We start from the raw sequence: 22,682 nt of genomic DNA on the forward strand, positions 1-22,682 counted from the left end.
GTTTCCTTTCTGCTAAGAACCTCCTGATGTTGACAGACCTCAGCAGCTCAGATGACATTACTAAACTCAGAACCAGTAATGCTAAAAGACCTGAGGATGGCTGAAAAAAAAAGTAAATGGGATATGAATTTACAGTGTAGGATTTCAACAGAGAGATTCTGTGCCCAGGGCACTTTATTTAAGGAAAGTGACTCAATGTAGAGTTCCAGGCCAAGTGTTAATGCCAGTGTTGTTGAAACAGTGAGAGCAAGCTTGAGAAAAGCAATAACAATTATAAGGAAGCCAAAGAGATTATAACAGAAAATTTAAGTGTCTAGTCAGGCAGCAGGTTCCACTTCCTTCCTTCTGCAGTGCAATAATTTATCTGAAGTGGTTCAGTTATTTTCCTGTACCAGTTCATTCTTCTGGTCTCTTTCTTTTCTTCTCAATTGAACGAGATCTCAGGCAGCAAAGCCAAGATTGTAATAGTGATCACCTTGTCAAAGGCAGGGGATGACGTTTTCCTCCCACACAGAGCATTATTAAAGTTGGGGTTCCCACAAAGAGCCCTGAGGTGCTGGTAGCAGGATGGGCTCAGTCCCTTGAGCTCCCTGGGCATGGTGGTTGCTCCCTCCACCTTGCCATGGATATGAGCCAGGTCCCTCTGACCTGACTCTCTCTCACCATCACTGCCCAAGGCACTTCCTTGCTCCAGGTGACTTCTGGATTCAGTGGTCGCGGTGCCCAGGCTGGTGGGGGGGGAGGCTGGGGCACACAGTGCTAGCTGAGGGTTTATCCTGCTCTAGCCACCCCTGCTGAGGACATATTTTCCCTCACTGCTTGGCAATGTCTGGTGAAGACCAGGGGAAGTGCCTTCTGTCAAGACACAGCCCCCTGGTTCTCCTGAGTGATATCCCATTGGAGTGATAAGCATTAATAAAAAGGAAATGGCACGAATAAAAGTGCATTTCTTCTGTGTTGGAGGTGCTTTGCCCCTCTGAGGCCATTCAGTGGTGACAGATGGGGCTGCCCTTCCATGGGGCAAAGGAGGGCAACAGAGATGGAGAAGGACCTGCAGGACAAGTCTGATGAGGAGGGAGCTGGGGGCACTCAGACTGGAGAAAAGGAGGCTCAGGAAGGACCTTATCAGTCTCTCCAACTCCCTGAAAGTAGGTGGGAGCCAGGTGGGTGTTGGTCTCTTCTCCCAGAGAGCAAGTGCCAGGACTAGAAGAAACAGCCTCAAATTGCACCAGGGAAGGTTTAGATTGGATAGCAGGAAAAATACCGTCACTGAAAGGGTGGTCGGGTTAGGGGACAGGCTGCCCAGGGCAGTGGTGGAATCACCACACTTGGACGTGTTCCAAAGGTGTGTGGACGTGGCTTAGGGGTGAACACGGAGGGGCTGGCTTCAGGCTTAGATTCGATGATTTTAGAGGTCTTTTCCACTCTCACTTATTCCATGGGGGAGCGGGGAGTCTGATGCAGGGTCAGAGAAGCAGCGACACCACGGCTGGTCCCCCTGAGCATCCCCGCGGGGCTGCAGCTCCCCCCTAAAACGGTGGCACAGCCCCCCCCGGGGGCCGAGCCCGATGCGGAGCCGCTCGGCAGCCCCACGTGCTTTCCCGGCAAAGCCACCGCCCGTTTCGATTTCGGGCTCCGCGGTGCGGGCTGCGCTGCCCCGGAGTGCCAGCGGGGCACCGGCACGGCCAGGTGAGCGCGCCCGGGCGGCATCGGCACATCCCTGGGCACCCCGGGGCAGGGACGGGGCGAGGCGTCGTGCTGAGAGCCCCCCGGGAGGGTCTGGGGGGAACTGGGGGGGGTCCCGGCTTTGCCCTTCTCTTGCCAGCCTTTTTAGAGTTGACTTCTTTTGCGGGAAGCGCGGCTGGAATGGCAGGATTTAATACCGCTGGAGGAGACCCGCGGGATTGCTGAGTCCGGGCTTTAACGGAGCAGGCGACTTGTGCTGTCGGGTGCCAGGTGAGGCAGGTGACAAAGTGGGGCACAGCCCGGCAGTGGGCTCTGCGTGTGGCCGCCCCAGCTGCTCTGCGTCACCCCCGGCCCCTCCGTCCACTCCTGCTTCTTTCAGAATTCCCCCCCGTTCTCTGCACTCAAGGCAAGACAAGAGTTTCTAATCCGGTTGCTGTCCCTGGGTATTCTTTTTTCTGTGATAAGTGAGTTATGGCACAGCGTGGTGTGCCGTTTTGCCTTCTCCGGGACTCGGCCGCAGGCTCCATCTGATTTTCCAGTGCAGCTCCACTGGCATCCAGAGAAATATTAATGATATTTCATTGTTTATCGCACTCCATACTGCTAGATCTGCAGATCTGTGCACACATGGTTCTATTTAGAAACCTGGGATTTTTATCAATTCATTCATATCTCCAGCATTCCCACTTAAACCTTGACCCCATTCCAAAGGAAAAGCAAGTTTGGTGTTTTGGTTTTTTTTTTCCTCTTAGATATAACGGAAGTGGTAAAGAAATATTTCCCCCTGTGCCAGAATAATCAGATGTATCTTGCTTCTAAATAAAAATATAGAAATATTCCCATTGTAAGACTCTTAACCACAACCAAGCTGGTTTCCTCCACAGAGAATGTTTGCTTCTGAGTCCCACTTTTTGCACCACTCCCCTAAAGCTTTAACAGAAATGATCATCTGGCAGTAGATTTCGGAATAGGATGTCACCCCGCTGCTGTTCTGACTGGCTATTTTTGCTCATCTCGTAGATGGACTTCGCTTGGGGAATTCCTGGCTGATTTTACTTTCATTTTCCTCAGTCTTTTGTTCATCAAGTCCCGAAAGGCACACACAGAAGGGCTTTGTGCCTCAGGAGAGTGGTGGGTTAGCAAGTGGAAATCAAGGCAGTGGGTACTGCCCTCCAGCTTGTTTCTTTTTGTGCCCCCCATGCTGGTTTGGTGCTGCTGCTCTGTTTCTGGGCTTCTGGTAAGTTAGCCTGTGCTCCTCACAGCATGCAAGAAGTTGGTAGATTTGCAACAGGTAGTTTCTCATTTGTGGCTGAGAACCGCGTGAATGACAAGTTGGGGAGGGGAGGCGGATTTTTGCAGAGCGTTTTAACGGTGGTTTTGCATTTAGAGGGCAAGGATCGAGGCTCGAAAGTTTTCTGGCTTTTCTTGGGAGGTTTCTGTGCTTCATTTTGGGGTGAGAGGGAGGTACTGTAGTACTGTAGGTCACTGTCCATCATTTCTGATGGTCTCATTTAGCAGAGCAGTAGATATAGGAGCTGTGAAGTGTCACTAAACTTGCATCTAACTTTTCAGTGTTGTTTTTGTTCTTGAATATGAGTCTTTCATGAATTTTTATGAGTCCAGTCTTTGCCTGAATGGTTTTCAGTCTTGGTTGGCATTAAGGTCTGATTTTATTTGTTTATGTATTTATTTAATAAGACCTTATTATTTTCAAACCACACCAAATGGACTTGGACCTGGAAGGACTGTCCCCTCTAGGGGAAAGATGGATAGTTGGTGATGGGATGGGGCACAGAGGCTGCTCCCTGTGGTTTCTGTTTCCCAGCTTTCCTCAGTCATGGTGGTGGTAGTTGTAGTTGGATGTGGGTTTCAACATCCACGTAGGGTGCTGTCTGCTGGAGACAGGCTGCTGTAACCTGGGCTGGGACCCTGCTGCAGGATGTTTGGAGGTGAGCTGGATAGTAATGGCTTTCCTCATCCCTTTCCTTGTGCTAGGACGGGTTGGAATTGGCCAGCACCTGTGACAGAGTGGGGTGACATTTCTCACTGCCATCTCTGCTGATGGTGGGCAGCTGGCACTGCGGCATTTTCATCCCTCTACACTTGCAACTCTTTTGTGAGAGCTGTGTAGCCTCAGAGGATCCACAGTTTGGGTTTTCTATGTGTGTGACTGGCTGCTTGACTTGAGCAAGTTGCTGCTGCTTCTGCATCAGCTGCCACAGAGGGGCTACGAGCAGCAGAGTGGCACAGACCAGTTCACATCAGGCAGTGGTGCCAGGAAAGCTGTGATTTCTCTCAGAGTGTTCCAGTAAAACTGTCTTTTCCTCCATGTTAGGGCACAAGGCTCAGTCCTGCATTTTCATCAGACCAGTAGTGAACCCTCAAATGTCAAAACTTTTCTGGTCACCACTGGTTTGGGTGAGAAGAGATGAAAAGCGCCACAGCTGACCTTTAGGTCAAAGGCAAAGCCTCTAGATCTGTGACCTGTGTAATTACAGTGGCCTTGTATGTCTACATCCTCTTCTGTTGTTGTCCCTAGGCAACTGCATGCAGGCATGCACCACGCTCTGGGGTGTCCCTGTGTGCTGTAGAAGATTGGTTCTCCATCAGAATATGGACCAGAAGCCACCTTTGCACTTGACAACTGGAAGGAGGCTGGTCACACAACAATGCAGGTAGGGAATTATATGCACGGCTTTGATGTGGGAAGGAGGTGTGGAAGTGGAGGTGACACTGCCACCAAAGCAGAAATGAGTTGTTCACCCCCACAGAATGAGCAGCAGGAACAGTCCTGCACGGGCTTGTGAATTGAGACACAGACATTTGAATGTAAACCAAAAGCTGCACACAGAAGGAAAGCAAAACAAGGAATTAATTCACCACTTCCCACGGGCAAGCAGGTGTTCAGGCATCTCCAGGAAATCAGGGCTCCATCATGTGTAGCAGGGACTTGGAAAGACAAACACCATCACTCTGAACTCCCCACCTTCCTCCTTCTTCCCCCAGCTTTATATTCTGAGCACGATGCCACACGGTCTGGAATCTAACAGACCCTTTGGTCAGTAGGGGTCAGTTGTCCTGGCTGTGTTCCCCCACAATTTCTTGTGCACCCCCAAACCTACCCGTTGGCAGGGTGGTATGAGAAGCAGAAAAGGCCTTGACTCTGTGTAAGCTCTCTTGACCATCAACAAAACCATTCCTGTCCTTCCCAGAGGTCCTGGTGTTACACGACACCAGACATCACCAGCTTCTCCTTGGCTGGTGCCAGGGACACTGGACTCCTTTGGTCACTCCTGTCCCTCGGGGTCCAGCTGTGCAGATCAAGGACTGCTGTCCTTGCACCGTCACGGCTGGGCTCAGATTTGCCACAGGACACTCTGAGAGCGAGGCAGACGAGAAACTCGGAGCTAGACTGAGGGACAGAAAAGCAGCCCAAGCCACCAAGGGCCGTGCTGGCTCCTCCACAGCAGGGGCTGTGTGGGTGAACACCTCTCCCCTCCCGTGACCATATCGCTGTCACCCCTCTAGCCCCCGCTCCGGAATGACGATCTAGACCTGGAAGGAGCCGTAGCACGAGGCCGCCCCCGGCTCGTGGAGTTCCTCAGCCGCTGTCCCAGCTGGCTCCTCACGACCTCCCAGCGCTTCCTGCCGGAGCTGGCCCTCAACAGCCTGGGCGGCATCGCCGACCACAGGGAGAAAATCTCAGCGCTCCTGGACCTGCTGGAGAGGGCCGGTCCTGCCACCTGGAAGCAGTTTGCGCAGTACCTGTGCATGGAATGCGACCTCCCCCTGGATCTGGAGGTCCTGCTCATGAGTTCTGCGGGAGAAGGTAAGGGGAGTCAGGCCGGCTCCCTCTGACCGAACAGCCACGTGCCCTCGCTCGCTCGCACGGTCTGTTTTTTCCCTGGAAGCAAAACTTCTGGCTTGGAAATGTAAGTTGAGGTAAAAAAAAAAAAAAAAAAAAAAAAAAAAAAAAAAAAAAAAAAAAAAAAAAAAAAAAAAAAAGATTAGGCATGGAAAGCCAAAACCAATTATAATTGCGCTTCACCGTCTCCAGCAAAGCTGAGATGGAATTTTTTGATGGATTTATTTGAAGGAGGAAAAAAACCCACTAAACTATCTCCTTGTTCTGCGGATTTTTGTTATTTTTTTTTGAATTTTCCTGATCCAGAAAGGCAAGAAGTCTAAAACCACTCCAAACGCAAGAAAACCACTTCCCTGTATCTCTCACTAGCAGTTGGAGGCAGTGGCTTTAGAGAAAATGATGCAATTAATAAAGACCACAGTCAGCTACCGTGTGTCATCTGGCAGACTACACACAGTGTGCACACACTCTGCTTTGTGAGAGCCCGTGGCACCAGCTAAGCTGTGCCTCTCCCTGACTGGGTGGTTTTATCTGGTGATTAATTCTTCTCTTCTGCAGGAAGTCTTACAGGATGAGTCCTTCTCAGCAGGACTGTGTTTTGCGTCCTGCTTGCAGGAACTTCTTGTTAGTTGCAGCAGTTGTGCAGATGCAACCTTTGGTAACAGCAGCACTTACTTTGGAAGGGATGAAACAGGAGAAAGACCAGACAATGGACTGAGGGAGGATTTCTCTCAGGACTGAAGCTGAGACAGGTTTCAGCCCTCTGATGCTGTGACATTACCATAAAAGAAGGTGTCTCTTAAGGTTTCCAGCTTATTTCGGTTTAACTGTAGTATTAACAGCTGAGCATCACTGATCCCTCTGAGGGTGAATTGCCTCTGGTTGTGCTGAGAGGGTTTTGTGGCAGCTTTGAGCCACACTGTGAGTCAGAAAAGGCCCTTGACTGGGCTGCTGACTCTGCCAGTGATTTACTCGTAGCAAAGCCTTCTTTGAAGGAAGAGGGAAATGTAGGGGCTACCTTTTTGGCTGCAGTGTGGTTTTAGATCAGCCAAAGCAGCCCCTGCTCTGAGTTTCATGTATCACAGAGAACAGTTGCTTCACTTTCCCTCGAAAGCAGAGGTTGTCTGTATTCTAGAGCACTCTGAAAGGAAAAGATCACATGAGGAGCCTGAAACTTGGCTGTGTTGCATCAGCCCTTGTCCTGAGTCTTGGTTTGTGCTACTGTCTGTCTCACAAGCTGCTTGCCCTTTGACTTTGGCCAGCAGCACTCCAAATTTCAAGAGCAGAACGCTTGCATTAACCGTATTTCGTTTCCTTTAGGTAACTTCAGCCAGACAGAAGCAGCATGCACAGATACGAGTGCCTGGTCATCTGTGCCAAAAGGTAGGGCTGGAACAGTCCCTGGAGCAGGAGCACTGGGCTCTTGGAGTTTATTTTCTCTGCCCACGTCCTGGGCAAGGCTAAAAACGTCCCAAGCATTGGCTTCAGTGCTACCAGTCGTAGCAACTTCAGGTTGTTCTTTTCTTGGTGCTTTCCAGGTGAACCTCTGCTCTTCTCATTTTCTCTCCCTGAATTTCAGAAAAGCCTGGGTGGCCCTGGCTCTGCTAAGGAGCTCACTCCCTTTAGTTTCTGTGGGCAAGGGAATCTCCCACCCACTCTTCTAAGTCCCTCCTTTTTGTGTCCTGCAGAGGTGCCTGTTGTGGGTGGCAGGGGGTGCAGTGGTGCTGGATTGCCTGTTGGTGAAAAACAGATGATTTGAAGGAAAAGCTCTTTGTTTTTTTTTCCTGCTGTGCGAATTTGGGGACTAGGCTAAGGCTGACACAGCAACAGGAGCTTCTCTCTCAGAGTGGCTGTGGTTCTTGCTGAGGTTTGCCAGTTCCCGCAGTACCTTACAGGTTGTGTGTTTGCATCTCCTGCTCCTGGCCAGAGGCACGTCATTCCCTTAGCAGTGAGTGCCCCCTGCCTTGCCCATCTTGGCTGCAGATTCATTTTAAATCACAGCTCCCAACCTACCCCTTGAAGTTCCAGCTGTTTGTAGGGTCACAGAGACAATTTTGCCTCTGCCTTTCGCTCTGAGACTGATTCTGAGTCACGTCACTCTGGTGACTCAGTTGCTGGTGGAATGGAAATTTGAAAATAGTGCTGAAAGCTACCAGGAGCAGTTAAGAAAGGAAAGACTCTCCAAACCCTGCCCATTCTCTCCCTCTGGCAGCACACCATAAACAAACAGAATCACCACCACCGTAAACATCCGTGGCAATCTGTGTGTTCCCCAGAAGCAGCTGTTCCCTGCCTGGTTCCCCAGGATAACAAAGCAGTTCCTGCATTCAAAGCGAGGCAGTTGCATCACACCCAGCCTGCAGAAAGACTCACCAGTGAGGTGGCCTTTTGACACGTTTCTGACCTTTAAACTTTCAGGGTTTGATCGCCGTCGCCGTCACTGCAGCCCTGGGAGTGATAAGGAGGCCAAACAGCAACGGCTTGGTAAGTTGATGTTGCAGAAGCAGCACCATGCTGTGCTTTCCTCTGAGGAAAGATACCTAATTCTAATCCTAAAGAGATAATAAGATTTCATATAAGGCATTACATCTTTTCCCTGAATTTTCTTCTTCTTTGCCCCCTGTGCAAAAATAAGAAAAATTACGGGTTATTTTCGTGTGTTCAAAATGCGTCATTTCTACCTGGCAACCTCTGACCAGGGCCGTTGTTTCTCTGTCTATAAGTGGTAGTATTTTGGACCTGTCATGACTCACAACTACCTTTTTCACCCTCATGGCCCCTCTGTTGTCTTCTCTCTTAGATTCATCCGCAAAGTACCGGCATCTCCTCATCGATTCCATCCGCCAGAGATACGGAAGCAGGAGAGGAGCAGGAGCAGAAGCACAGGAACAAACACAGCCTCTGGCTTTCAACCAGGCCTTTGTCAACCTTGTCATTCGTCAGAACAAAGCCCCCCGCTTAAAAGAGAAAGCAGATAAACCCCGAGAGGATGTGGCAGGTGCTCCTGAGCCAGAGGAGTGTGTGGACACGGCCGTCAAAGTGTCAGATCTCCTTTGCAGCGTGGTCCCATCGGGCAAGACGAGGGTAATCTTCTTGTTTGGTAAACCAGGTACAGGCAAGACCATGCTGATGCACAGGATTTGTCAGAAATGGGCTGAGGGCGTCCTACCTCAGTTTCTCTTCACTTTCCTGTTCGAGTTTCGGCAGCTCAATTTATTGAAAAGAAAACTGACTCTGAAGGAGCTCTTGTTTGACGTGTTCCTTCAGCCAGAGGACAGCCCTGATGCAGTGTTCCAGCACCTCCTGGAGAATGCCTGGCAGACACTGATCATCTTTGATGGGCTGGATGAGTTTGCAGCTGACATGGACGTGTCATCGTCCGAGAGGGGCCCAGCTCTTGCCTCCCCTATGTCCATATCCCAGCTCTTTGCAGACCTCTGCCATGGGAAGCTGCTGCCTGGTTGCACAGTGCTGGTCACCAGCCGACCTAAGAGACTACCTGACTTGCTGTATACAGTCAGTGTGTTGGCAGAAATTTGGGGATTTGACCAAGAGAGGGTTGAGGAATATGTCAGCCGCTATTTTCAACAGCACTCATTCAAAGAACAAGCCATTGCTCACCTGAAGAACAACACCAAGCTCCTCAGCATGTGCCTCATCCCTGCCCTGTGTAACGTTGTGTGCATTTGTTTGGAGTATTTGCTCCTTAAGCATCAGATGAGTGTGGAGCTTCCTCAGACTATGACACAGTTCTATATCAAAATGTTTCTCATCTTCCTAAGCAAACAGCAGGGAGAGTGTGCAGGTGGTGAGGAGACCCAGCTGAACCGTAACAGGAAGGCCATTTTGGGTCTGTGTGACCTTGCACTGAAAGGCCTGGAAGAGAAGAAGCTTGTGTTTTATGTTGGTGACATTCCAGAGCACGTGAAGGAATTTGCTTCCTTGCATGGACTGCTGACTGTCTTTGAGGTGAAGACAAGTGGCACTTGCCCAGAGGCTGGCTATGCCTTTGTGCACTTGAGCCTGCAGGAGTTTTTTGCAGCGCTGTGTCTCATGGTGAGTAGGAGTGTGGACAAGAACTACCTGAAGAAGAAGTTCTTCTTGAAGTCAAAGTGGACTTTAAAGAACGAGACAAAGACCGAGTTCATGGAGAGTTTTCACATCTTTCTGTCGGGCTTGTCGTCAGTAGAATGCAGGACGTTTCTCATGCTGCTGGCAGAGCAAGATGAGGCTTGGGTGCAGGATAAGCAGGATGTGATCCTGCAGTCTCTCAAGAGAATGGCAGCCACTCACCTGACAGGGCCCAAGGTCCTCGAGCTCTGCCACTGCACCTTTGAGACGCAAAACCTCCAGGTGGCCCAGCACATTGGGAGCCTGCTGAATTTCAAGTATGAGTTCAGAAACTTCAGACTCACACCCCTGGACATGTCAGCTTTGGTTTTCATCATAAACTCGGGCCAGGATCTGACCTGTTTGGATTTTGCAGGATGCCTCGTGGACGCCGACTGCTTGGAGGTTCTGGCTGGCTGTAAAAACGTGGAGCACTTGAGGTAAGGACACACTGAGTGCTGTGAGAGGGCTGTGGGGGTTGGAAGGGCAAGCCTTGTGATTGTTCTAGAAGGGAGAGAAAGAAGATGTAAAACATTCTGATCTGTACAGCACAACTTCAACACTGAAGAAACGCCTGGAATAATGAATTTGTGGGTGATTGAAGGATATTAAGGGGATAAATTCATTCTGGCTGTAATTTTGTATGTTTTTTTGTCTTGATTAAAATAATCAAACAACAGGGTAGTTAATGTAGTAGATAACAGGGAAAGTGATTGGCAACTTTTTAAAATATGAAGGCAGGAAGAGGGGGAGGGTGGTGGAGGCACTCAGGGCAGCAGGGCCATAGGTGGAGTTCTGCTCTCATGGCCCCCAAACATTCTGTGGGACACATGCAGTGCAGGGTGTTGGTACCAACACGTCCTGTAATCAGAGCATTTTGCAGCTGAGTCAAAGGAGAGCTTATGTGTCTGAAAGCTTATCTGTGTGTGTGTGTTTGCCAACACCACCAGTTCCCTCTATAACAGAGGTACTTAAAAAAAAAAATTAAAACTCTGTCTTTTATATTTTGAACAACTCTGGCTACTCTACAACCCAAATTTAAAGTATCTGGCCTGGAATCAACCCTCTCATAGCTCAGCAGCTCATCACATGAGAGCTGTTAGACACTCTATGTTTGGAAGGAGTTTGGGTTGCCCTGGGTGACCTCTGCTCTCCAGGGTCCTGCCTCTGGTGGGGATGGAATAGGGCTGATGCTTCCATCTGTGGCAGCACTTACACGTGGTGTCACTCTACTAAAAGGCAGAATTTATCTCTTGAGGTGTTTGCAGTTGATGTGCAGGTTTAGTGTTGCGGTTTTTTAAACAGATGTTTGGAAAGATAAAGGTGCAGCTGAAAAGAGCACGATACCAAACCTGCCAAGAAATAAATCTCAGTGCTTTTTAAAAGAAATTATTGTTTAGCCTGCGCTGTGGGCTAACTTATTTCAGGGTTTGTTGTGTTTATGTGTTTTTTGTTTTTTTCCCATTTTCTTCACGTTTCAGCTTTCGTAGCAGGAGATGTGGCGATGACTTTGCTGCTGCTCTTTCGAAGGGCTTACGAGGAATGGGTAGCCTGAAGAAACTAGAGTAAGTCTTTACTTGTAAGGTCAGAACCTCCTCTCTCCCTGTCTGTTCTCTATCAGTTGAACTACCTTGGCTCACTGCAGTCTGACGTGCTCTGGGCAGCAGAGTGTGGAGGATAACACAGTGCTGTGCAGAGCATGTTTGTGTTGTCCTGCCCAAAAAGGAGAATGAAGTTGGTTGCAGGTGCTGTTGTCTCTCACTGGCAGTGTGCTGGGAGCACAGAGCAAGTCTGAGGAAGACTTGCCATGCACTGCACGGGATGCCAGTCCTCCCTCTGCTTGGTTTGAACGATTCTTTCTCTCTCCAGGCTGACAGGCAGCAGCATCACAGCTGAGGGGATGACTAACTTGGTCCAGGCATCATCACAGTGCCTCCAGCTTGAGGAAATAAAGTGAGTGTGTTGTGGCAGTGACCTTCAAACCAGCTGTTCATTCCTTGGGGGGCCTGGGACACTGATGAGGATGAATCTGTGCAGCTTGCAGGACAATCGGATACGGGATCCAGAGGTGAAGAGGGTGATGGACCTGTTCTCCAGAATGGAAAACCTGAAGAAAATAGAGTGAGTGAAAAAATGGCTTAAACCTATGGAAAATGGTAGCCACGAGAACAAAGCACAGGATTTGTAGAAGTAAGACTTACGCTTCATATTTAATGAGGTCCAACAGGTAATGAAACAAAATGAACATGAAGTTAAAGAATAAATCCTCAGAGGCTGGAGGGCTGGGTTTAGACCCCACTGCTTTAATATTCCATACTTAAATTGGATTTGTTGTAGCAGGAGTTTTACTGCACTGTGGATTGGTTATGCAATTATATAGGTATGAAGTACATTCCCTAACTAACCCCAAATCAGTTAATGATCCTTCTGTTGTACATAAAGAGGTTATCCCTGATTCTAAATTCGTGGGAGCCACAGCTTGCAGAGAAAGGACCGTGACCTGATAAAGCTTTTGTTGCAAAATTCAGGAGTTTTGAAGTAAAGAACGTGTGCTTCAGGGTGCAGAGCAGAGGGCAGTGCTGGAACAAAGGAGGGTGCTGTGGGATCCAGCAGCTGAGGTTGTGCTTTTCTTCGTGTTCACAGTCTCAGCAACAACCACCTCTCCCTGAATGCTGTCCTCGCTCTGGCAGAGGAAGTCGTTGCGTGCCAAAATGCCACTGAACTGTGTGTCAGGTGAGATACATGAGAGCAGTCACAAAAGCAAATAGGCTGTCCCTTTGGATGCTGGATTTTTAAGTGGACACTGTTTTACGGCTTCACTGCCGGCTAATCAAAGCGAACCTAAATTAATTTGACTCCTTTTTCTTTTCTGTTGGAAACAAAATGTGAATTCACCTTATCATGTACTTCTTCTTTGTATTTTTTTTTTAATAGGTCATTTTATCCTTGGTCTATAAATTCATTTGTGGGGTGTGATATTTCATATAACAGAATTAAAACTCTCTTTTAAGCTCTGCAATACGTCAACTAGGAAATTCCTTACCAGCTAGCATAAATTTGCCATAAATCAGCTAAGTTTATTAAAAATTCGTGGGTTTAAATATCTCTAACTCCACCTTCCTTTAAATTACAGGGTTTGGTGCTTTCATATGTCCAGAATGACAGAGAAAGGGTAGATTTTTTTCAAGTCCTGTTTTTTATGGCTGTCTTATGTTCTAGGTTTAACAGGCCCAAGTAATCCCTGGTGTAACTCAGATTGCACACAGCTTTTTCTTTACTTCTCTTGCTGGAATGGAGTTTCTACTGAACCCCTTTCAAAAAAAAACCAAAAAAACCAAAAAAAAACCAAACAAATGTGCCAACGTGGCAGATGTCAAGGCCCTCTTTAGCATCCAGGCAGCAGATTTGGTCCTTCCTGGGCACCTCTGCTAAACAAATGGCATCCTTCCACCTGTGCCCTAACATTGGCTTGGATCTCTTTTTCAGGAAGGACACGGTGATTGTTTATTTTTCCGGCCCACCTGGGGACATTCCAAGGTGAGAAACTGCCCTTGGGGTTGTGCTGAGTCCAACCATCAGCTTGGAGTCACCATAAACCACCCCCAGCGGCAGAACTGGTTGCCTCTGCCCTTGCATCTGGCAGAGCTGGGTCCACCTGAGCGAGGTGAAATGTAACCAGAATAGCTGGGTTTTGCATTCACGTGCCAACTGACTCATCCTGGTCCTGAGCCAGCCAGAAACTGCTCCTGTTCAGACACCTGAACAGCTCTTGTGGGCCACCTGGTGCAGCTCATATGTTTATCCTTCCTGGGGTGGCCCAATCCCACATGGAGGCAAAACATCCTGCATCTTAATAACTCCTTTGAACTGGAGCTCAGTTATCCAGTTGAATCAAATATACAGTGAAATCCCCCGTGGACACCCCTTGTGCTGCATCTCCCGATTAAACTCTTACAGATTTTTTAAACCACTTAACCTTGCCTGGAGTGGTTGGACAGAACAAAAACCTTGTCGTTTCTGCCAGAAAATATTGACCAGCACCCAGTTCATCAGGTGTTTCACGAAGCCATATTAAAGGCCAAATATTTTGATTGTTTGCAGATCTTTGGATTTGAGGTCGGAAGAGAATAAGGAACATGTAATTCCAACTAGACAAGTGAAGTTATGGTAAGAGAAGGCATTGAAAGTCCTGCTGGTGCATGTGATGTGCAGATGACAGGTAGTACAGAAGGACACGAATAGCAGCTGTGTTGGTCCTTAAGGACAGAGGGTATTTCCTCTTCTGAAAATGTTTGAATTACTGAATCAGTAAATTAAAATATCAATTGAAACCTCTCTCTACAGCCCTAGAGAGGCAGAGTCCCTTTAATAATGCACGTCTTGCCGTGAGTTCTACTGGCTGCCAAAAGCATGAGCCACGGTTTTCTTTCTTGCCTGGGCTCCAGAAGAGTAGTGGTTTGCTGAAAGTAGAGCTCAAGCGTGTTATCTGAGATCTCAAAGCCGGGAAATGGCCATTCCATACCTCCTTCTCCTTCCCTCACCCCCCCTGCACAACAGGAACAATTAGAGCCATCCCCTTCTCTGGGCTGGAGGTGCCTCTCACACGAGGTGCTGCACTTCCACAGCCCTCTGGAAATGCATCCCTGGGTACTCCTTTTGCAGCACTGGCTATTGGGAAATGTAGTAGCACATACCCAGGACTGTGAGGCAGAGCAGAGAGTAAAACCCCATGCCCTCCCTGCTCACTAACCCTTCCTGTTCCCAGCTTGCAGGATCGCAGCCTGTGCCCCCAGCATGCCATGGGTGTCGTTGCCATTCTCCAGAGCTGCCCCTGTCTCTCTGAAGTGGAGTAAGTGCCACCTCTCCTTCCTGTTTTCTAAAGTAAGATGGTTTGGGGGCTAAAACATGAATAATGTTTTCCTTTTCCAAGGGATAAAACTTCTTGCCCGAAGTTGATTCATGCAGGGATAACCAGGGAAGTTTGAGCTGGGACAGAAGAACAGTCCAAGCAAAAAAAATCAATTGTAGGAAAGGGAAAGCAAGCGGATTTTGAGGGCTTTGTTGTCTGTACTGTTCAAAACAGTCCCCACTAACTGGAAAACTCTTCAGTTTATCAGGTAACAAACTTGGAGATGAAGGCTGCTGTTTCCTGCTGGAAAGTCTCCCTCGGATATCCATTTCAAAGCAGCTGGAGTAAGTGTTGCCTTGTACAAAACCAACTTGCCCTCTTTCCTTGAGCCTGGCAAGGACTGTACAGGGATGCTGAGCATGGATGGAGGAGGCAAAAGGCTCACCCAGACCAGCTCTACAGCAGCAGCCTCTTGAGGCAGGGTGAGACTCAGCCCGTGGCATTGCCCAGGCTGAAGATGGTCTCTTGCTCAGTGTCACACATGGAAAGTAGTCTGAATGCATCCAAAGTGCTCAAGTGCTCTTCCATTAAAACCCCTTCCTAAGGGTGATTTCAGGGACCAGCTAATTGCCTTTTTTTCCCCTTTCTTAGTCTCAGTCAAAACCACCTCTCTGTCACCGGCATTTGCGGCCTGTTGAAGTCAGTAAATACCTGCCAGAAGGCGATGGAGGTACAAGTCAGGTATGTAGGTCTTGAATCATTCCTGGAGTTAATCCCAATATAGAAGTCTGAGGTTTTTGTTGAGTCACCTCCGAAGTGGGGTGGGTGAAGAACCTGTCCCACGGTCGTTGCTTACCCTGGCATTTGTTGATACATTGCTGTAAACTGATTTTATTCGAGCCACTGGCTAGAATTTGAGAGGGTAGAGAAATGTGTGTCCCTTCATGAGTGGGGGCGGTTTTAGATACTTCCCTGCACTCTGCCTTGGGAAGTTTTGGAGACAGGATCTCTGTGGAGCCTGGGAACTGGTGACACCTCCTGGAGCGGGGCTGGAAGTTCTCTCTTATTACTTTCACTTGGAAACCCACTGGAGCTCAAGTATAACAATTTTATCTGCACTTTCTCTAATGATTCAGAGGAACTGGGCTATCTGATATTGCATAGTTTAACCCAACCAATATTTTAAGCTGATGGAGATTATTCTATCTTTGCTTTTGGAGCGTTCTAAGTGATTGGCGTCACCCAAGAGTTTTGCAAAACGAAACCAAACATTCTTAAAACAAAAAGTTCTGTAAAATAACCAAAATGTGACACTGATTGACTCCTCTTTTTCACAGCCTTCATCATAAGACTGCAGTGCTGAGGTTTACAGAAGACAGAGAGTTTTCTTCCGTTCCTCTAAGGTAGAGTGTGAGTGCACAAATGGTGTCATCACAGCACCTCCTTTAATTTTTACATCCCCTTTAGTTACAGTTTAGTTAATTAGTTTAACCAGTTCCATTTAGTTATGAATAGTCAGGTTTTTGCACAGATGTGGACTCCTCACTAAACATGTTTAGGCAACACCTGAATTTTCCATCAAACCGTAGCTTAGGCAGAAATCCCCTTCTCCCCCATTGCCTGCTTGCTCAAACATTTGGTTAGAAAAGGAGAGCTTGCTATTGGCAAGGTATGGGATGTGGGCTAGAGCCAGGGCAGCCCCAAGGGTATGCCAAATTCCTAAAGTACAAGTGTTTTACCTTTCTCTGGTTTTGTGCTCTCTTAGGGGAGAGGCTGCGTTCTCTGCTGATGACCAAAAATACCGAGAGGAAGAAAACCAGACACCCACCACCCCCCAGAAAATAAGGTACCCTGCAAGTTCTCATCGTATTTTCGTGCATGTCCTACCTCTGGATCCTACAGCTGATGTAAACTGCGTCTCTGAATGGTGAATCATGAGAGAACTGGAAAATGTTGAGGAATCTCCTCAGTACGAGTAGCTTGGGGTGCAGCTGCCATGTGAGCTGCAGGTTGTGCCCCGGGAGGGGGGATTGTCTGGAGCCCCCAGCAAGGGCCATGTCCTGGTGCCCACCTGGGACCTGCAGCACCGGGCAGGGGGTGGCTGCTCACCCAGGGGCTCTGCAGGAGCCACTGAACAGGGAAGGAGTTCAAAGGGATTTTTTATTTTCATTATTATCTCCTTTATTCTCTTATTTTCTGAAGGAGTGAAGTTTACAGTTTTGTCTGCAATCCTGCAGAACTGGTCGACTGATCTCTCTTTTCCCCTAGGCTGACAGACAGCAGCTTCAAAGGCAGTGACCTGAAGAATCTGTGTGCAGTCCTGAAGGAATGTAACCACATCTCTGAGCTGGAGTGAGTCCTTCTTAACTCTGATGGTCTTTATCTGCAGCTTTTTGGGATACTGAGAAAATGCCACTTGTCTGTTCTCCAGTGTTGTATGGAGACATAGGTGCTGAAGGGGCCTGTATCCTGAACTAAGAGCTGATGGTGCCTATTGTTTTTTTTTTTTTTCCCTATGAAAATTAAATGCCTCTTTTTAAATCCTAGCCTGTCAAATAATTGTCTGGGAGACGAGGGACTGTTGCAGCTCTTTCAGTGCCTCCCGAACATGACAATGTTAAGTTCTCTCACGTGAGTAGCTCCTGTTTCTCCTTATTCACGCACTGGGTTTTGTGGAAGTGTTGCTTGTGGAAGCACGGTCCACGTTTGGAAAGGGCTCTTTTGGATCAGCTGCAGTAACATTCTGTGCTGCCTGGTCTGTCCCCACCTCTAGTGCAGAGCAGATTGACTCCACTCGAAGCTTGATTGAGATCAGTGCCTGAGAGTCTCTCTGCTCAGCCCTCCGTGAAGGGGACAGGTGGTTTTGTGTGAGGTGTAGCCCCTGCTTTCTAAAACAGCCTGAGGTCTTCTTTGCAGATCACTGAATTTTTCCTCTCCTGGTTCCTCACTGGGAGGGGGAGCAGTCCTTCCTCTCCTGGGGGGAACAGCTTTGGAAGAGAAATGCTGGGGAGCTCCAGGTGGGGAGCTCCAGCTCCAGTGGTGGAGTCTGAATTCATCTGCAGTGGTGGCATATGTTTACCTGGGGCATTTCACCCACTGCCAAGGCACTATACAGGACTGTGGCTTTAGGAGTGTGGCACCATTCTGCTCTACTGGAAGAAATATTTCTTGCTCCTGTTTGATTAATTGAACTGCTCTCAAGCCAAGACTGGTCCAGTTCCCAACAGTCTCACTAGAACAGGTTGCCCCGAGGGACTGTGGATTCTCCCTCTTTGGAGGTGTTGGAAGCCCAGCTGTACAATATCCTGAGCAGCCTGCTCTGGTCTAACCCTCCTCTGTGCAGCAGAGCTTGATTAGATCAGCTCTAGAGGTCCATTCCAACCTCAGTTATTCTGTGATTCTCTGAACTCTAAAAGTGAGGGACGAATTTAAAAACCACTGGAGCGTGTTGTGTTTGCAGAACCACAGCTGGGAAACAGGCAGAAGGTGGCAAAGAAGCAGTCTGAGAGAGCTGGACAAGGATCAACATCGTTGTGTGGTGTGGTATAAATTGCCAGTATTTTGCTTGCAGCAGCTGATTTCGTCTCTTCTTCCTGTAGGTTTAATGACAACCAGATCTCCCTGAACTCTGTGTTTTTCTTAGCTCAGTCCTTATCTACACTGGAACACATTAAAACAGTGAGCCTCAGGTATGACCAGGACTACTTTTCCTATTTTTTTTTTTTTTTCAATTCAAAACCTCAAGCTGTGGTTTTTGAGGAGTTATAGAGGAGCATGTGTCATGAAACTCCACGCTAATGGTGTTCTTTTCTGGTTGCAGCTTAGGACACGTGCAGGTGGTTCATCTAACCTTTTGGGAAAGAGTCAGGTAAAATCATACCCACTCATCCAAGGCTTTGAAACTCCTCCTTGTGAAACCTTAAATAGATGGTGCTGTGTGAGTCCCTGAGGCTTGCCAGTTAAAAGGTCACTGGGCTCCACACTCCACTCAGGATGGGGGGAGCAGGAGGAGCTGTTTCATGGCTGATGGACTGAAAGCAGCTTGAGGCCAACAGTGTCCAACTGCTGAGCCAGGCTGCAGTCACCTCCCTGCCAGGCAAGGGCAGAGCAAATGCCACTCAGCAGAGTGGGTGCAGAACTCTCTGGAGTCTGGAGGAGAGGGATAATGAGGCCCTTCTCCTTCTGGGGATGAGTAAACCTTGTTCTGGCAAGTGGTGAGAAGAGGCAGATCAGAGTGTGAGGTCACTGCCACCACCTCACCCTGTTCCTGGGGACTCAGCTCCACACGGGCATTGACACGAGGACAACTCATGGGCTAAATTGTTCTTTCCCCAGAAGCACCAGCAGATGGAGAAGTGGTTTCCTGGCACATCCCAGGCACGAAGCAAAAGGACGATGCTTTTGGTACGGCTTCTTTTTGTCACTCAGGAGTACAGGGAGAGATGGCTGGAGGGATCTGTACCTTCAGTGCAGGTATCTTTATTGCATCTTTAGTGGGTGGAACAGACCCACCCCTCCAGCTGTGTCTCCTCAGAGAGGAGAATAAATAGCTCATCTTTTGCTTGGCTAGGTTTGAGGGGATTGTCTTGCTTTCCTGCGGATGGAGCTTCTACCCATAAATAATGAGATACAGGTCTGGCTGGCTACTACATTCATCCCATGGAGACCTGGCAGTTTGTCACCCAAAAAAGGTTTCTGTGAATTCCTTCTTGGAGAATGACATAAGAGGCACCATTTCCAGCCTTTCTCTGGGACAGCTGAGACAGTGCTGAGCAGGGAAAGTTGCTGTCCAGTCTCCTGGGACAATTTAAGTACCAGTGATGTGGCTCTAGGGAGGCAACACCCAAAGTGATGTGGTATTTCGGTGGACTGGCTCTTTTGAATCAGCTCAGAGTAGATAAAATCATCTGGTTTTGGAGATTTTTTTACTTCTCAGTCCTAGATTGTGGGTAGCAAAATACATGTGATGAGAGAGAGAGGGTTGCTATGGGCCTTTGTCCCAGGATGTGAGGCTCTGGGAGAGGAAGGGAGCATTACCATACCATGGTCATGGGAAATGTTCAGCTCCTGAGTGCTCTGCTTGTTTCCTTCAGCCTCAGGGACTGCAGATTGGGTCCAGAGGACATGACCAGGCTGTGCCAGATACTGGCTCAATGTCCCCAGCTGACAGAAATCGAGTAAGTGGTGTGCACTCAGCAGCCTGTCTGTCTGTCTCCCCAACCTGCAGATAACAGAGTCGATGTTCAGGGTGGCAGTCCATCTGTATAAATGTTATAGAAATGCTTACAGGTTGTCCCAGTTTCTCTTGCATTCTGTTTCCTTCCACGTTCCACAGTCTGTCTGGAAATTCCTTGAGTGACCAGAGCGTTGAGACGTTACTGAGCTTCCTGCCATCCCTCCCTCATCTGACACTGCTGAGGTAATGTTTGGGGTCCCTGCTTTGGCTGCTGCCATGAAACATTGGTTTGGAAAGTGTTAGTGCTATTACATGTCTTAGGGGCACTAATCAGTAATTGCAGATGAACAAACTAAGGGAAGAAAATGCAGAAATGCTTTCAAACCCATTCCTGTCCTGTTTCTAGAAGCAAAGCAGCACAGAACCTTTTTTCTTTAATGACATTTAGCAGGGGAGGGTAAAAGGACAGGAGGAGAGGTATCTGCCCTAGGCACAGCATACCACATAACCCTCACTTAGCAGGTCCCATGGACACGACTTCCAGCATCCATAAGAGGTGTAGGAACTGCTGGTTGACACGTGGTGACAGCACAGCACTTGTTTGTGTGTTCAGCATCTCACAGCTCTGCCCCTGTGTGGATCCGACATCCTGCCACACTCGACACCAAAGGTGTTTTCTGGCAGCACACTGGCCATTCAGGCTGGGAATTTAGGTCAGAGAAGTGCTATCAGGGGCTAGGGCAGTCCACCACGTGGACAAAAAGCCCAGAAAGGGCTTGGCCATGTTTTACAAGACGTAGCACGGAGGAGCTGCGGCGTCTTGAGAGCTGAATTTGCCCTGTAAGGAGATCGCTTCCAGTCTGGGGTATCTCTGTTCCAGTAGCCCCAAAGAGGAGTTGTTCAGTGTAAGCCCTTGGTCTGTACTCCCTTTTTAGTCATGGGGGACTAAAGAAGATTCTTCCTTACTTTAAGGAATGCTCAGTGCCAGTGCTCAGAACTTCAGATCCTTGCTCACTGATCCTGAATTAAACGGGATGGGCCCAGCCTTTTGCATCCTGAAGTAAACAATGGGGAAATCGGGCCGTGTGTGTTGGAACCCTTCTTCTTGGGACCTGATTTCACTGTTTTTTCTTTCTCTTCCTTTTCAGTATTAGGCAAAACACGTTGTCCCCACGCTGTGCTGTCTCACTCCTCAACTCCATCAACCTCTGTGAGCGGATCAGAATGGTGGACGTCTGGTAAGACCCTCACAGTTTTTGGAGCCCAGCAGCTCAGCTTTGAAGTGAACTACAAAGCTTGTCATCTTCGAAGAGCACTGCTGAAGGGCTGTCTTTTGTGTCTGCTTCAGGTCAAGTGAAAAGGCCTTTCTGCATTTAGGAGCAAGCATGCAAAGGCAGAAGACATCCTGCAGGTACTGGCATACAACACTTACTGTAAATCACTTGTGATTGGGTTGGAAGCACTAGTGCAGGGAGGCAAATTTCCTCTTGTTTTGAGAAGCCAAGGAGCTTGGGCTAGTAACTGAAGCTCTGGAGCTCAGTTCATGTGCCTAAGTGCAACCCCAAACCATTCAGATGCATTGAGATGGCAGAGGCCAGTGCCTTTCTTGAGTGGCCACTGAACCCCTCACGGTCATCACAAGCACCTGGACTCAGTGCTAGTCACTGCATTTCCCAAATGTGTGCCTCAAGTTGTGGGTGATAATCTCCACATGAACATCTGTGTGATGTGTGTGTGACACGTGGCTGTGACCTCTCTGGGACAGGTGGTTCCCTGGAAAGGAGACTGTAACCTGTTCAGCACCAAGGAGATGCCAAAAAAAAAAAAAAAGTGAATGCTGCACAGAGACTGGTGCAGCTCCCAGTGCTCAGGCTGAGCCTGGTTGCTGGCCATGCTTTGACTCTCTTGCTGTGTGACACGCAGGCTGACAGGCTGTGCCATCGGGGAAGGGCAGGTCGATGAGCTCTGCAGAGTCCTGGAGCGGCACGGGTGGCTGGCAGAGGTGGAGTAAGTGGGGCTTGGGGTGTTTCCACGGCCTTGAGCCAACCTGGGGTTGGCATGGTTCAGCCATGGACCATCTAGTCTAACCCCCTATCACGAGCAGGGACATCTTTACCTTAATCAGGTTGCTCAGAGCTCTGTCCAACCAGACCTTGAATATTTCCAGGGGCGGGGTATCCCCCACCTCTCTGGGCAACCTATTCCAAAGGCTGAGTTTTGGTTGGCCACATTGTTCTTCTCCTTTCAGTCTCTCCAGGAATCAGCTGGGAGATGAAGGCCTGAGGTGCCTTTTGGACCACTTGCATCGAGTGCCCATTACCTGTTCCCTCAAGTAAGAAAACACGCTGTGAATCTGAGGTGCCCTGAGCAGAGAGGTGTTCGTGTGACCCCTCACAAAGCTGCTTGTCGCGCTACTTGCCCTCTCCTGCCTTAGGAGGAAAGGTCTGAGTGAGGCCAGGGTGACTAAGAAAGTCTTTTTATTAGTGTCACCAGGAGGCAGCAGGGACCAGAGCGGGGTGGCGTGACAGAAGTTGACCCAGTCCCCTGAGTTTTCAGTTCATCACTTTTCGGTTTATGTTGTCCTCTTTGAGTAACTCCAGACCCAGAGGTTCTGTGAGCTGAGCTGTGCCCTACACCAGCCTCTCCCCTTCCCTTTCTGGTGGGGTAGCAAATGCTGCCTCTGCAGTGTAAGAGGCAAACAGTTGCTGTGTCCCCCAAGTCACCAGTGGTGTGTCTTGGAGGGGGTCAGTGCATCGAGCACAGCCAGAGGGGCTCAGCACCCCACAAACTGCTCTGCCTTCAGTGCCAGCTTGAATTTTTTCCACTATGGCCTGGGGACAGCCCTGAGTCCTGCCACCTAAAAATCTTTCCTTCTCCTCTGTGCAGTCTCAGCCATAACAGGATTTCTCAGGATGGAGTTCTGCATCTCATAAATGCCTTCGTCACATCTGGAAACACCACTGAAGTTCAAGTCAGGTGAGTGTTTCTCTTCACTA

General features: G+C 48.8%; 1 protein-coding gene across 1 annotated transcript in view; it reads left to right on the plus strand.

The window, feature by feature from the left end:
* Positions 1-4,296: 4,296 nt before the first annotated feature.
* The window catches only part of NLRC5 (NLR family CARD domain containing 5), a 29,879-nt gene continuing 11,493 nt past the window's right edge, over positions 4,297-22,682 (plus strand). Inside the window, exons 1-28 of the mRNA XM_027894005.1 lie at positions 4,297-4,361; positions 5,215-5,515; positions 6,872-6,934; positions 7,970-8,035; positions 8,352-10,101; positions 11,143-11,226; positions 11,531-11,614; positions 11,699-11,782; positions 12,305-12,394; positions 13,148-13,198; positions 13,763-13,828; positions 14,427-14,510; positions 14,771-14,854; positions 15,162-15,251; positions 15,848-15,913; positions 16,276-16,356; positions 16,779-16,862; positions 17,058-17,141; positions 18,110-18,199; positions 18,331-18,378; positions 18,846-18,914; positions 19,604-19,687; positions 19,846-19,929; positions 20,835-20,924; positions 21,035-21,097; positions 21,610-21,693; positions 21,935-22,018; positions 22,573-22,662. Coding sequence (XP_027749806.1) covers positions 4,356-4,361; positions 5,215-5,515; positions 6,872-6,934; positions 7,970-8,035; positions 8,352-10,101; positions 11,143-11,226; positions 11,531-11,614; positions 11,699-11,782; positions 12,305-12,394; positions 13,148-13,198; positions 13,763-13,828; positions 14,427-14,510; positions 14,771-14,854; positions 15,162-15,251; positions 15,848-15,913; positions 16,276-16,356; positions 16,779-16,862; positions 17,058-17,141; positions 18,110-18,199; positions 18,331-18,378; positions 18,846-18,914; positions 19,604-19,687; positions 19,846-19,929; positions 20,835-20,924; positions 21,035-21,097; positions 21,610-21,693; positions 21,935-22,018; positions 22,573-22,662 — 4,004 coding nt within the window. The 5' untranslated portion in view covers positions 4,297-4,355. The remainder of the gene's footprint in view (positions 4,362-5,214; positions 5,516-6,871; positions 6,935-7,969; positions 8,036-8,351; positions 10,102-11,142; positions 11,227-11,530; positions 11,615-11,698; positions 11,783-12,304; positions 12,395-13,147; positions 13,199-13,762; positions 13,829-14,426; positions 14,511-14,770; positions 14,855-15,161; positions 15,252-15,847; positions 15,914-16,275; positions 16,357-16,778; positions 16,863-17,057; positions 17,142-18,109; positions 18,200-18,330; positions 18,379-18,845; positions 18,915-19,603; positions 19,688-19,845; positions 19,930-20,834; positions 20,925-21,034; positions 21,098-21,609; positions 21,694-21,934; positions 22,019-22,572; positions 22,663-22,682) is intronic.

The sequence above is a fragment of the Empidonax traillii genome, unplaced genomic scaffold, assembly GCF_003031625.1.
Source record: "Empidonax traillii isolate 1590-97213 ecotype Southwest subspecies unplaced genomic scaffold, ASM303162v1 scaffold413:size1348891, whole genome shotgun sequence".
Classification (NCBI taxonomy): Eukaryota; Metazoa; Chordata; class Aves; order Passeriformes; family Tyrannidae; genus Empidonax; species Empidonax traillii.